At 30.3% G+C, this 12,201-nt stretch overlaps 2 protein-coding genes across 2 annotated transcripts; one reads left to right on the top strand and one right to left on the bottom strand.

Annotated features, from left to right (window-relative positions):
* Positions 1–2,159: 2,159 nt before the first annotated feature.
* Positions 2,160–3,626, bottom strand: LOC110623946 (GDSL esterase/lipase At5g41890). Its single transcript, XM_021768977.1, has 5 exons — positions 3,398–3,626; positions 3,193–3,323; positions 2,875–3,117; positions 2,502–2,760; positions 2,160–2,398 (listed from the first exon to the last, which is right to left on the bottom strand). Exons 1-5 carry the CDS (start codon positions 3,624–3,626, stop codon positions 2,160–2,162), a joined length of 1,101 nt encoding a protein of 366 aa, XP_021624669.1.
* A 4,381-nt stretch (positions 3,627–8,007) lies between these two features.
* LOC110623351 (probable lysophospholipase BODYGUARD 3) lies at positions 8,008–11,325 on the top strand. The gene is made up of 3 exons (XM_021768264.2): positions 8,008–9,242; positions 9,449–9,648; positions 10,800–11,325. Exons 1-3 carry the CDS (start codon positions 8,322–8,324, stop codon positions 11,122–11,124), a joined length of 1,446 nt encoding a protein of 481 aa, XP_021623956.1. The 5' UTR covers positions 8,008–8,321; the 3' UTR covers positions 11,125–11,325.
* Positions 11,326–12,201: the final 876 nt, after the last annotated feature.

Genomic DNA, 12,201 nt, shown 5'->3' with positions numbered 1-12,201 from the left:
TTGGTAAAAGATGTTCACCGACTAATTGGTCGGGAATTCCGTGATTGCAGGCATAAAGAAGATTTTATGGATTGTAATTATTTAACGATAATTTCCTTATGGAGACTCGCTTTAAAGTTGAGAGGGCGAGTCTATTCGATCTGAGGTCGACCTGTCCTGAAGCCAACCTAAAGCGCCCGAATCTTCTTTTCTATAGGTGAGACTGCGTTTAGATTTACTAGATTTTTATCACGTGACCCTATTTTATAATGATAGCCCATCGCCTATTTTGAGCGAATATTATGTAGCATCTACTAAGATCGCTTTATATGTGCTTAACCTATTACTTTTCTAAGTAAGTGTACACAATTCCATATGAGTCATTGGTTAATAGAAAACTCTACTTAAGTGTTATTGAACCTTGCTACTTTTTTGTTGTGTCTAAGATTTTTTTTTCTCTTTCTAAGATTTTTTTTCTTTTTCTTTATACATTCTATTAAAATTTAACCTTTCATATCATAAAGAATAATTGCTAATTAAATAAAAATTATTAAATAAAACAAATAATTATTGACAATATGATTTTAAAACTAATCCAATATTTAATTATATTTAGCATTGAATTATATATAACTTAATATAGATTATGCTTTTTTTTTTTTTGAAATGGATAGATTATGCATTTAAATGTTACAATTTTAATTAAGTATGCCACAAAATAATTAAAAAATACTAGTAAAGTAAGAGAATTTTTTAAAAAAAAATTAAGAGAACTTTTGGAAAAATTTTATTAATAATTATAGTTTATTATTAGAAGATCAAAAAACTAATGAATAAAATTAAAATTAAAAGTTAAAAAATCAAATTTAATAAGCTCTTTTCTTGAATTTATGTTGATTTGCATATTGTCTCTTTTTGCTGCTACGTCTTCAGTAAACCCTCCTTCAGATAGAGCAGACCTACAGAGTCAAACTTTGAATATACCAAAACAGTTGATTTCTTAGTGCTAATTAGTGAGCCGCCTTTAATACATTCGGAATTGGGAATGAGCTTCATGCTCTGCTTCATCGTGAGACATTGATCCCAGGAAAAGGGTGAAATAAATAAATATATATATATATATATATATATATATAGTCTTAAAAATTAAAGTATAATTTAATTATTGCTTGGCAAAAAAGAGATATGATCAGAGGGAAATTATTGAAAGAGGGAAGAGAACAATATGGAGGAGAACATTACCTCCAAAACGAAGAAGGGTAAATCAAATATTTTATATTTTTAAGAACCCTTTCACCCTTGAATCGGTCTGACTCAATTTAATTCGATTTAATTTAATCGGTTGACTTTTTAATAGATTTTTTATTTTTTAGTATTTTAAAATTTAATTGAAATATTTCGATATTAATTATGGTCTAATCTCTCAGTATTATTAAAAATAATATATTATTATTACTAATCGGTCCGATTTGATTTTTCTAATTTTTCTCATCAAAATCGAATTAAACCAAAATAACTTATTGAAATTAAAAATTAAATCGAATTGAAAGAAATAAAAAATCGAATCGAATTTCTAAATTAATTCAATTCAATCAAATTTTTCGATTTGAACCGAATATTACTCATCGTGGATTGCGTATTAAATCGAAGATATTCTCTTCCTGTCTTGGTGTAAGTTGGCTTCAGAGTGCAGTAGCCATCCTTTTTTTCTCAGGTAGCAAATTAATGGCTAGGTTACAAGAATGAATACAATACATTTATGATAGCAAGCAAATCATTCAAAGCAAAAACCTCGAAGCTAAAGAAGGTTGTTGATAGCTGCATAGAAAACGATTGTAGAAGTTGAGTTCATTAATGCTATAGAAATTTTCTAAGATGGTTTCTTAATTTAGTTCACTGTTCAAAACAACACAGTAGTAGAATATAGTTCATGAGATTCTTACTTTAGAGAAAAAAAAAATATATATATATATATAATTGCACGCTATATTTAAATTTAGCTCCATGGTAATATTAATGGTTTGATTAATATTAGAGATTGAATAAATAAATGATGGAAAATTATATATTTTAACATTCGACTGAACAAAATTAAAATAGTTGATAAATGACAACTATTAAAATAATTAGCATTATGGAACAAAGCTTGATCTTTGGAAAGATTGGTTGGCTCTAGGGAACTAGAAACTATAGTTGTAGAGCTCCCGTATATTGATAGGAAAACTGATGCCTTTGTCTCCATCAAGCAACTCTTTGGCAATTATAAGATTAGCAGCTTCTGTAGGGTGATATGCATCCCAAAACACATAATTAGATCTATCATCACATAGAATAGAGCTCGCCTCTGCATTATTTTCCTTGAAGCAGACAAATGGTGGAAAATAACCCCCGCAGCATGGTTCATCGCCATTCTCAAATCCTACCATTCATTAATATTATTGTACAAACAAATCAGTGTAACCAGATTCAGACGTGAGGTTCCATTTATTATACATATATTTAAAAAAAAATTATCTACTTACCGTATTTACGAGAATTAAGGATGATGCTTAGGACAATGTCATAAGAATTTGCGTAGATGAAGATAGATTCAGGTCCCATTTCTTGATTTAATCTATTGAGCATGTCACGCAATTTCTCGTTGTAGCCTTGGATTAATTCATTCACCGTTACTGAGCATTTTCCCCTTGGCAGTAGATTTAGTGCTCGAACAAATGGAATGCAACCAAGAGGCCCCACACCCACCACAATGAACTTTCTAGCTCCTAACTCGTGGAGTCGCTTCAGGACAAGGTACAAAACATATTTGAGTTGCCAATAATTCTTGCATGTTATACTAATTAAGTCCAAATTTTTCTATGTTAAATATTTAACTCGTGGGGTTCTGAATCGCACCTTAAGCTGTGTAGTGAGGTTGGAAACCATAAAATCCTGTAACTCAGTAGAAGAAACTTTGTCACCCTCCAAAAAGGGTATGTTTGGCTGCACGTAGTTTAAAATATCATTAGACCCTGTGGTTATTGAGAAGATTGCTTTCTTGAGGAACTCTCTGGTCTCATTCTCCCCCATCACATTCACCATGTAATTTCTACTTTCCTCAAAGTAGCTTACTTGTTGCCCTAGAGGAACTCTTCCAATCTGCTTAAATAATAAATCTTATAAAATTAATCAATTTAGTTTTTTAAAAGCCAATGATTTTACACAAATACTTACAAACAAAAATCCTGTTTCATCCAAGATTCCGGATGCTCCAGAAGCGTAATTGATTCCTCCGATGATTGCATCAACCTGAGTGTTTGGTGCTAGATAAGGAGGTGGAAGAGATTTAGCTCCAAGTTCTTGACCTGATAAATTCAATTATCAATGTAATCTTCCGATTACAAACTCAAGATCTTACGAAGAGACCCATAGTATTTACCTACAATATCAGATATGGTACGACCATTAGTGAATCTTCCGGTGGGTTGCCCGTGGGATGGCTTGAAGTCTATCCCATACGGAGGAGAGTTGGCCTTGGAGAGGGTAAACAAATAATTATTGTTGCCTGCATCAACCAAGGAATCGCCAAATATAAAAGACGTGAAAGAAACACAAGAAATAACTTGCCATGACAAAACTAACAACGCAGTAATTGAAAGAGAAGTCATGTGTAGCTTAGCAATTCCCTTTTCGATTCCAAATTTCATAAGAATTAACATGTATAAATAAAAATGGATTCTTGGTGTAGTTATTGATGACGAATGGCCTGGCAGCGGCAGGTATCATCTTAGAACTGCAGGTATCATCTTTGAACAGGTATCCGGGAATGGGTCAATTTTATTTCGTTTTATAACAGCACTTCCTGTTTGTTTTTAGGTTTATTAATAGATTTTAGCATGTAACCGTATTTGGTTCAAATCAAAAAAATTAAATAAATTAAAATTCAGTTTAATTTTTTATTCATTTCGCTTCGATTTAGTTTTTAATTTTAAAATTTTCATTTATTTTGGTTCAGTTCAGTTTTGATAAGAAAAATAAAAAAATTGAATCGAACCGATTAGTGATAACCTTATATTATTTTCAATAATACAAGGAGATTAAATCATAAAGTTCAAATATTTTAATTAAATTTTAAAATATTAAAAATAAAGTATAAAAAATAAAAAAAATAATTAAAAGTTTAAATCGATCAAATCGAATCGAATTAAATTGAATCAGATCGATTTGATTCGATTTTATTTCTGATCAAAATCAATTTAGTTTGATTTTTATAAATATCAAAATTTTAATTTTCAATTTATTTAGTTTGATTTAATTTTAAACCAATATGTACAAATACTCGCCACTAGATTTTAATAAAATCCTTTGGTTGATTTTTTTAAAAGCATAAAACTTTATATAAAACAGATAATATTAAAATATATAACTAACGTAGTTTATTTGATATTTTTTTATTTATTTAATCATTTTTTCATCTTTAAAATAGAGAAAGTAGTCGAGATTTTGGATTCGAGTCTCGCGAGCAACTTATTTTGAAATTGAATAAACTGCAATTTAGTCCCTCTGATTTAGTGAAATATAACATTTTATCCCTCCATTTTAAAAAACCTTCAATTTAATTCTTCACATTTAAAAAAACTGCAAAATAGTTTCTACTGTCAAATTTTCAATTAACCTTCCATTTATTTTAATAAAAATGACTAAACTACCCTTTTCTTCTCATCCTTCTCCTTCTTTTCCCCATTCTCTTCTTCCTTTTCTCCTCATCTTCCTCCTCCTCCTCCTCCTCCTCCTCCTTCCTTCTTCTTTTTCTTCTTCTTCTTCTTTTTCCGATCCTTTCTCCTCGTTCTCCTTCTCCTCCTCCTCCTTCCGATCCTCTTCTTCCTTTTCTCCTCATCCTCCTCCTCCTCCTCCTCCTCCTCCTCCTTCTTCTTCTTCTCCCAATCCTTTCTCCTCCTCCTCCTCCTCCTCCTCCTCCTCCTCCTCCTTCTTCTTCTGTGTTGGGATGGAGTGAATACTGTTTGGTTGAGTTTTTTTACTTAAAGGGTAGTTTAGTCATTTTCATTAAAATAAACGGAAGGTTAACTGAAAATTTGACGGTAGGGACTATTTTGCAGTTTTTTTAAATGTGAAGGACTAAATTGAAGGTTTTTTAAAACAGAGGGACGAAAGGTTGTATTTTATTAAATCAGAGAGACTAAATTGCAGTTTACCCTTTAAAATATTCAACTTAATCGTGAGAATTTTATATTCGACATTTATATCTCTTAAGAAAAAAAAGCTCACATATGTAAAATATTTAAACCAACTATCAGCATAAAGTAGGAAAGTTATAGAATACTTGTGGATGCTAAAATTTTATACTCTTTCTCACAAAAAAAATCAATTATATTTTGATGTTCTGAAATTCAAAAAATAGGATTTACAATTGTTATATAAATTTCGATGGAGAGGGAGACATTCCACTCCTTTTATCCTTTCCCTTTTGTCCGCTAATGATGTCTAACCGTCCCTCTGCTACAGTATCCCTCTCCACACCAGACGACTATTTAATTCTCCTGACGCATATGCAGGCAGGACTGTAAAGTGACCGGACCTGCTCCATTTTCTCTGGTCACGTCACTAGGCTAGGCTTCTTTCGAAAGGGCCCGCGCGGGAGGCCAGTCCGACCTGATTTCCCAACTGCACTAGGACGCGCAATCTGGGCTAATTTATTTCAAGAAAGACTTGGTGGGCTTTGGGTTTGCCTTCCTCATTAGGGCCTGGTCTTGTCCCAGGTATAGAAGACCCGACGGTCATCATACTTTAAAATAATAAACTTGAATCCGATTTAATTGTGAATAAGGTTAATGTGCAACTAAGTACCTGTTGAGCTCTACAAAGAGCATGTTATATTAGGTGATAATTTTTTACTTTTACTCACCAAACAATTAATTCACGAGTTTGTTTTGATAATCATTCTTTAAAATAAGATTTACTAATTATTTACATTATTAGTTGAATATAATACTTAACAAATGGTAAAAAATTAAATTTATTCTTAAATTATATCGTAGATAAAAATATTAAAATTTATCATTCGATTCAAATTTATCTTTAAATTATCATTGAAGGCTAAATAAGTTCAAATAAGACTAAATAGAATGCGGAGAGCATAGCTCAAACTTTTAAATCCCAATAAATTTTAAACTGTTCATGGATAGATCAAAAGATAAAATTCTATATTTTTCACTTTAATTATAAAGTTTAGGATCAAATTCAACCTGGCCAGAATAAAAAATACAAACATGGAGAAGTATTTAAAAAATTACTATTTAGTATCTGTAATATAGAAAATTTATTAATTAATCTATCAATTTTAAAATATATATTAAAACGGTCTTAATATTTTAATAATTCTACTAATTAATCCCTTTATAAATTTTAAAAATACATTAAACTTTTTTGCAATACTTAACGGCTAAAACTAATGAAGTGATTAAGTAGTACACTTTTTAAAATTTTAAGAGTATTTTAATATATTTTTCAAAATTGAGAGACCAATTAGTGAGTTTTTTCGTACTATAAGAATTAAATAATAATTTTTTTCTTTTATTTTTTTATTGACATTAAACCAAAATAATGGTAAAATAAAATTTAATTGAGTTTGATACGGTAGTTTTCTCTAAAATGCCCAATAAAATGCCCTTGAACAATTTGGATTGAGTTCCACTTGACTTATATACTCTTCATGCATTTTCTATTCTTTCAGTATGGAATTTTCATATCTCAAACAATAACAAACATAATTTAATTTTTATAATAAGAAAATTAATTTTATTTATTTATTTATAGAATTCAAATTCCTAAATAATAATCCTTTCTGAAAAAGGTATCCTTAGAGTCTCATACAATTTGATCAGAACTTAAAATTTTTTTTATATATATAATTAAATCTTATTATTAGGAAAATTATTCCACTGCATGATTTTTTTGTCACATCTGCACATGGCTAAGTTTGGCCAAAGGCTTCATTTTTTTTAAATTGTAAACTTGCCAAACGCGATGAAATTCCGCATCAGTTTTATCGATGCTTTGATATTACTTATAAAATAATTCTTTAATTTATTATAAGTATAAACATGATTATGAATATAATGTGAATTACAAACTCGGAGATTATCTAATGTCCCAGCAATAGATATTAAATAAATTAAATTTCATAAATATAGAAAAATATATTTAATGAGAAATAAATATAAATTATATTAATTTGATATAAAAAAAATTTTAAATTTAAATAAATTGATTTCTCTCTATTTGATCCTTTTTATTTTACAGAGTCTTTTAGTAATAGAATTTTATAGAAAAAATTATCCTAATATATTTGATACTTAAAGAATACTGTGTATATATAAAACTTATTATAGAATGAAAAATAATCGATTTATTTATACCTTTGACTCTATTTTATATATCTATCAAAATATCAAATAAATGGATAGAATTTATTTTAAACTTATTAAAATAGATATTTTTTTAATCTAATAAAAATTCTAATTATGGGTAAATTCGTTGTATATCCTACCCATTAACATCCTAGGTGAGAATCACTGATGAAAGTGAGAGGATGGACTTATGTTCCATGTATACTCCTCTTCTCCCAAGTATGCTTCACATGTACAAGACTTTGAGGATGGTGGTCAGAGTCACTACTGAAAGTGAGAGGATGGTCTCATGTGACCAAACCAGTGTGTGATAAATAAAGGAGGTCCCAAGAGATGTTCAATTTTGAAAATATAATCCTTAACATTAAAAGGTCAGGCCCTATATATTCTAGTAATTAACGTACAACTTGTGAGCTAGTGGATCAGTAAACTTATTTGAAGAGTGATTAGAAATTTATGCTATGTATCAGTTGAGTAGAGTAGTTTCTTCTCCTGGAGGTTCAACAACTACCTACCTTTCTTACTTGGCAAACAATGTTAAATGAAACAATGAATTAATTTATCTTCGTCTCTAACTCTCTCTCTCTCTCTCTCTTTCTCTTTCTCATATGAATTTTAACAAGAAGCATTCCCACACGCTTCATCAATTTGTGAGGCGCATATGGTAATGGTCAAGAAATTTAGTGTAGTATTAATTTCCAGGACCATTTTGGCATGGAAATCAAGAATCACGACCCCGATCCTTTAGTTTCGACTTAGTATAGAATTTTTCATATACTGCACTGCTTTCAATGGCTTGTCCTCAACTCGTTTGACTCTGCTGCCTGCCTTTATAAGTTTCTTCCCTTCCCTCTCTCTCTCTCATTCTCCTTATTTCTATCCTCTCTCGTTACTTTGGACTCTAATAAACGATAGTTTACGTGGGCACTTGTGAGAATGGGAGTAATGGGCAAAACCAGAATGGTTTTAACCTTAACATGTAGAGCTGTGCATGAGGCTGTGAGCTTCGTCGTTTTTTGTTTTCTTGATCTTCTTGATTCTGTTCTATGTTTCGCATACAAAGTAGCAGATTTCTTCATTGAAGCAGATTGGAAACCCTGTTATTGCACCTCAGCTAAAGAAGCCATCACTAGCAGTGGCAAGATCTTGGTTTCTGAACAAGGTGAGTCCAAGATTGTTTGCCTCAGCTCTAGCAAGTTAGAGCTACAAGAGATCTCAGACACTCTTTATACTCGCCCTTCCCTACTTTCTGAAGTTTCAAAGTTGACTGTTAATGTATTAAAACGAATCAAGTTGGAAAGGAGCATTGTACAATCCTGGAAGAAGGTGAAGAAAGGAACCCCGAGATCCTCTTTCACGATTAACTCCACCATTGTTGAAATGCTTCAAGGAAAGATTGAAGGGCAGCAAACGCATCCCATCCCCAGATGGTCCGACTGTGATTGTCAACATTGCACTAGATGGATCACCTCTAGCAAAGATAATCTATTTGTTAAAGCTGAAGGCGCAGACGAAGGTGGTAATAATAATCAGGCAAAAGTAGATGTTCTCTTCATCCATGGATTCATTTCATCTTCAGCATTTTGGACAGAAACTGCATTTCCTAACTTCTCGGATGCTGCTAAAGCCAAATACCGATTCTTTGCCGTGGATTTGCTAGGATTTGGGAGAAGCCCAAAGCCAACAGACTCTCTATACACACTTAGAGAGCATTTGGAAATGATTGAAAGATCTGTGATCGAACCTTACAAAGTTAAATCCTTCCACATTGTTGCTCATTCTCTGGGTTGCATTTTGGCCCTAGCTCTTGCAGTAAAATACCCTGCATCCGTCAAATCACTCACTCTCCTTGCACCAGTAAGTTAATATCATTCGGTGTCCCAAATTCATTGGAATAAGAATGCAATATCTCTAATTATAAAAAAAAAAAAAAAAAAAAAAAATCTCCTGTCATCTTTCTTTTCTTTTCATCTCATTGTTTTTGAATAATAATATTCATAATAATTATTTAATTACTAATTTATATATTTGAAATCGTTAATTACCCATCAATGCCTTGACAGCCATATTATCCGGTGCCAAGAGGGTTACAAGCAACACAGTATGTTATGAGAATGGTAGCTCCAAGGCGCGTATGGCCACTCATTGCATTTGGCGCGTCGATTGCCTGTTGGTATGAGCATATAAGCCGGACGATTTGTCTTCTTATATGCAAGAACCATAGGCTGTGGGAATTTCTTGCTAAACTCATCACAAGAAACAGGTAAACTCCTCAAATCTTAAGAATAATATTTTCAATCAAAACCTTAACATCTCTCTGCCTGTATACGCAATCAATGTCTTGTGTCCGTTTTCTAAACAACCCAAACCAACTATAATTTTAATACCTTTTAAAGGAAATTTTAAAATTTCAGGTATGCTTGTTTTTATTAGATTTAAAATTATATAAATTAAATATTTTATTTTTTTAATTCTACATCGATTGTGAAAAGGCATAATATATCTTTTATATGGATTATAGGTACTTCTTCCTTTAACCTAATTTTTAGAGTGAGTTAAGTCTGTTTCAAATTTAATATGATATTAGAGTCTTTTATTCGATATTGGGCCTTCTATAAATATATAATATACCAATAAAATTTTAAACGTAAGGGTGTTGAATCTCACGTTACCATCTAAACTTCAATTAACAAAACCTTTATAAAAAAAATCATTTTCTGGATATTCATTTTGGAGACAAGTGGTTGATCCATTAATGAGTGTGAGGCTAGAACTTTATGGTTCACCAAAGTACAGCTGTGATGGTTATGGTTTGACGTTTCTATGAATAGAAGTTTATTTGCAAAGTGGACTCTTTCTTTCCCATAAATAAATGAATGGGCATTTCTAAAAGATTTGGACCATCCAAATGTCTTAATCTTATTGTTGAACGTACTTAGATGATTGGGTAGGCCACCCATACAATTTCAAATAGTGAAAATTTTACATTGCTTGTAGTTTGAAAACATTTCACCGTTTAGCGAACGAGGAATGCTAATTTATTTATTGAAATATATTATTATTAGTTATTAATTAAAATAAAGAAAATAATAACTAATATAAGAAATAGTTTTTAATGCGTATTAGACAATTAATCGTTTAAAAAAATATTTATATCTAACATTTTTTTTATGAAAAACACAATGTTTCGGTGCGTGTGTATATATATAATTAGTATTTAGTCTCTATGGTTTAGAAAAATTTATTAATTAGTCCTTCAATTTTAAATTAATTAGATGAAAATTAAAATTAATTTTAAATTTATTAAGTTTTTCTATTTTTTTATTTTTGTCTTCTGCTGATGAGATGGTAAGCTAAATACATAAAATAATTCGCTTTGATATTAATGCAAATTTTCCCAAAATATGTTCACAGGATCAGGACATTCTTGCTCGAAGGATTCTTTAGCCATACCCACAATGCAGCATGGCATACCCTACACAATATTATCTGTGGAACCGCCGGTAAGCTCGACGGCTATTTGGATAAAGTCCGGGATAATCTAAAATGTGATGTCAATATCTTCCATGGGAGAAATGATGAGCTTATTCCAGTTGAATGTAGTTACAACATAAAACGAAGAGTTCCTCGTGCTCGTGTCAAGGTGATAGAGAAAAAAGATCATATTACTATTGTTGTTGGCAGGCAAAAGGCCTTCGTTCGAGAACTAGAGAAGATTTGGAGTAGATCAGGTCATTAAGACTCTACTCTTTTACATGCAAGTCCTGGCTATAACCTTTAAGTCACCATATGCATATATCCTATCAAAGTGGATTAGTATGTTTTCTTCTACTTGTTCAAGGCAATCATTATTATTGGGTATAAAATACTTGATTATTCAGAAAATCACGTGTAAGTTCATAATAAAATAAAATAAAATTGCTTGATATTGAATCTGGTCTATATATGCATATACATGTGCTACCACATTTTCTTCTTCTTTTCCGATACCTTCTGCTAATTTGAAAAAATAAATAAATAAATAATTTTTGTAACTTAATTAGATGAACTTATTTGCACACTAAATGGTTGTAACCAACGAAGCATGTCAATGAGTTCTATGCTACATAAAAAAAAAAGCAACTAATAGAATAGCCTTCTAAAATTTGAAAAATTATTCGTATCTCTAAATATTTATGAGACGATTTTAAGAGTTATTCTCATTATAAAGACGAATATTATTTTCATTTTTTAAAGATTAAAGTTGTTCCCATATCAAAGGATAAACACTCATCTTTATTTTTAGAGATAATTATCGTCGTCGTCCCTTTTATGTAAGAATAGTTATCGCCTTAGTTATCGTCATCCTTAAAATATGGATATCTTCCTCTTCTTATAGGGACTATTTTTGTCACTATATAATATATTTTTTTAGAAAAATATATTTTAATTATCCTTAAATTTAATACTAATTAATATTATGCATTAAGTATGAATATTGTTCCTCATAGTAATCAATTGAGGAAAATTATTATGCTTAAATATAAATGTAAATATCTCATCAACATCCCTTGAATTAAATTTAATCAATTATCCACATAGTTACAATTCGCATTAGTAGTACTCACTCATTTTGTAAATGTCCATATACTAGCTTTCATTTATTTCATGAAAAATGTTTTTTTAGAAAAAAATTTTTTGCATTTTTTTGATATTTGGAGGACTAAGAAAATTTAATCAATAAAAAAATATTTTTCTAATCTAAAAAAAATTAAGACATTTTAAAAAAAAAATTCTTTTTTTCAAAAGATAAAGTCATTTTTCATACTTTAAAAAT

Source organism: Manihot esculenta, chromosome 1 (genome assembly GCF_001659605.2).
Source record: "Manihot esculenta cultivar AM560-2 chromosome 1, M.esculenta_v8, whole genome shotgun sequence".
NCBI classification, from domain to species: Eukaryota; Viridiplantae; Streptophyta; class Magnoliopsida; order Malpighiales; family Euphorbiaceae; genus Manihot; species Manihot esculenta.
The sequence above is the reverse complement of the archived record's forward strand: the minus strand, read 5'-3'. Positions and strand labels throughout refer to the sequence as shown.

Excerpts from the sequence above, each read along its gene's own strand:
- LOC110623946 (XM_021768977.1), bottom strand. The coding sequence starts at position 3,626 with ATGACTTCTCTTTCAATTACTGCGTTGTTAGTTTTGTCATGGCAAGTT. Across the intron at positions 2,761-2,874 it reads ACCTCACTACACAGCTTAAG|CGACTCCACGAGTTAGGAGC; the intron begins GTGCGATTCAGA and ends CTTGTCCTGAAG. Across the intron at positions 2,399-2,501 it reads CCTTAATTCTCGTAAATACG|GATTTGAGAATGGCGATGAA; the intron begins GTAAGTAGATAA and ends AATGAATGGTAG.
- LOC110623351 (XM_021768264.2), top strand. The coding sequence starts at position 8,322 with ATGGGAGTAATGGGCAAAACCAGAATGGTTTTAACCTTAACATGTAGA. Across the intron at positions 9,243-9,448 it reads CACTCACTCTCCTTGCACCA|CCATATTATCCGGTGCCAAG; the intron begins GTAAGTTAATAT and ends ATGCCTTGACAG. Across the intron at positions 9,649-10,799 it reads AAACTCATCACAAGAAACAG|GATCAGGACATTCTTGCTCG; the intron begins GTAAACTCCTCA and ends ATATGTTCACAG.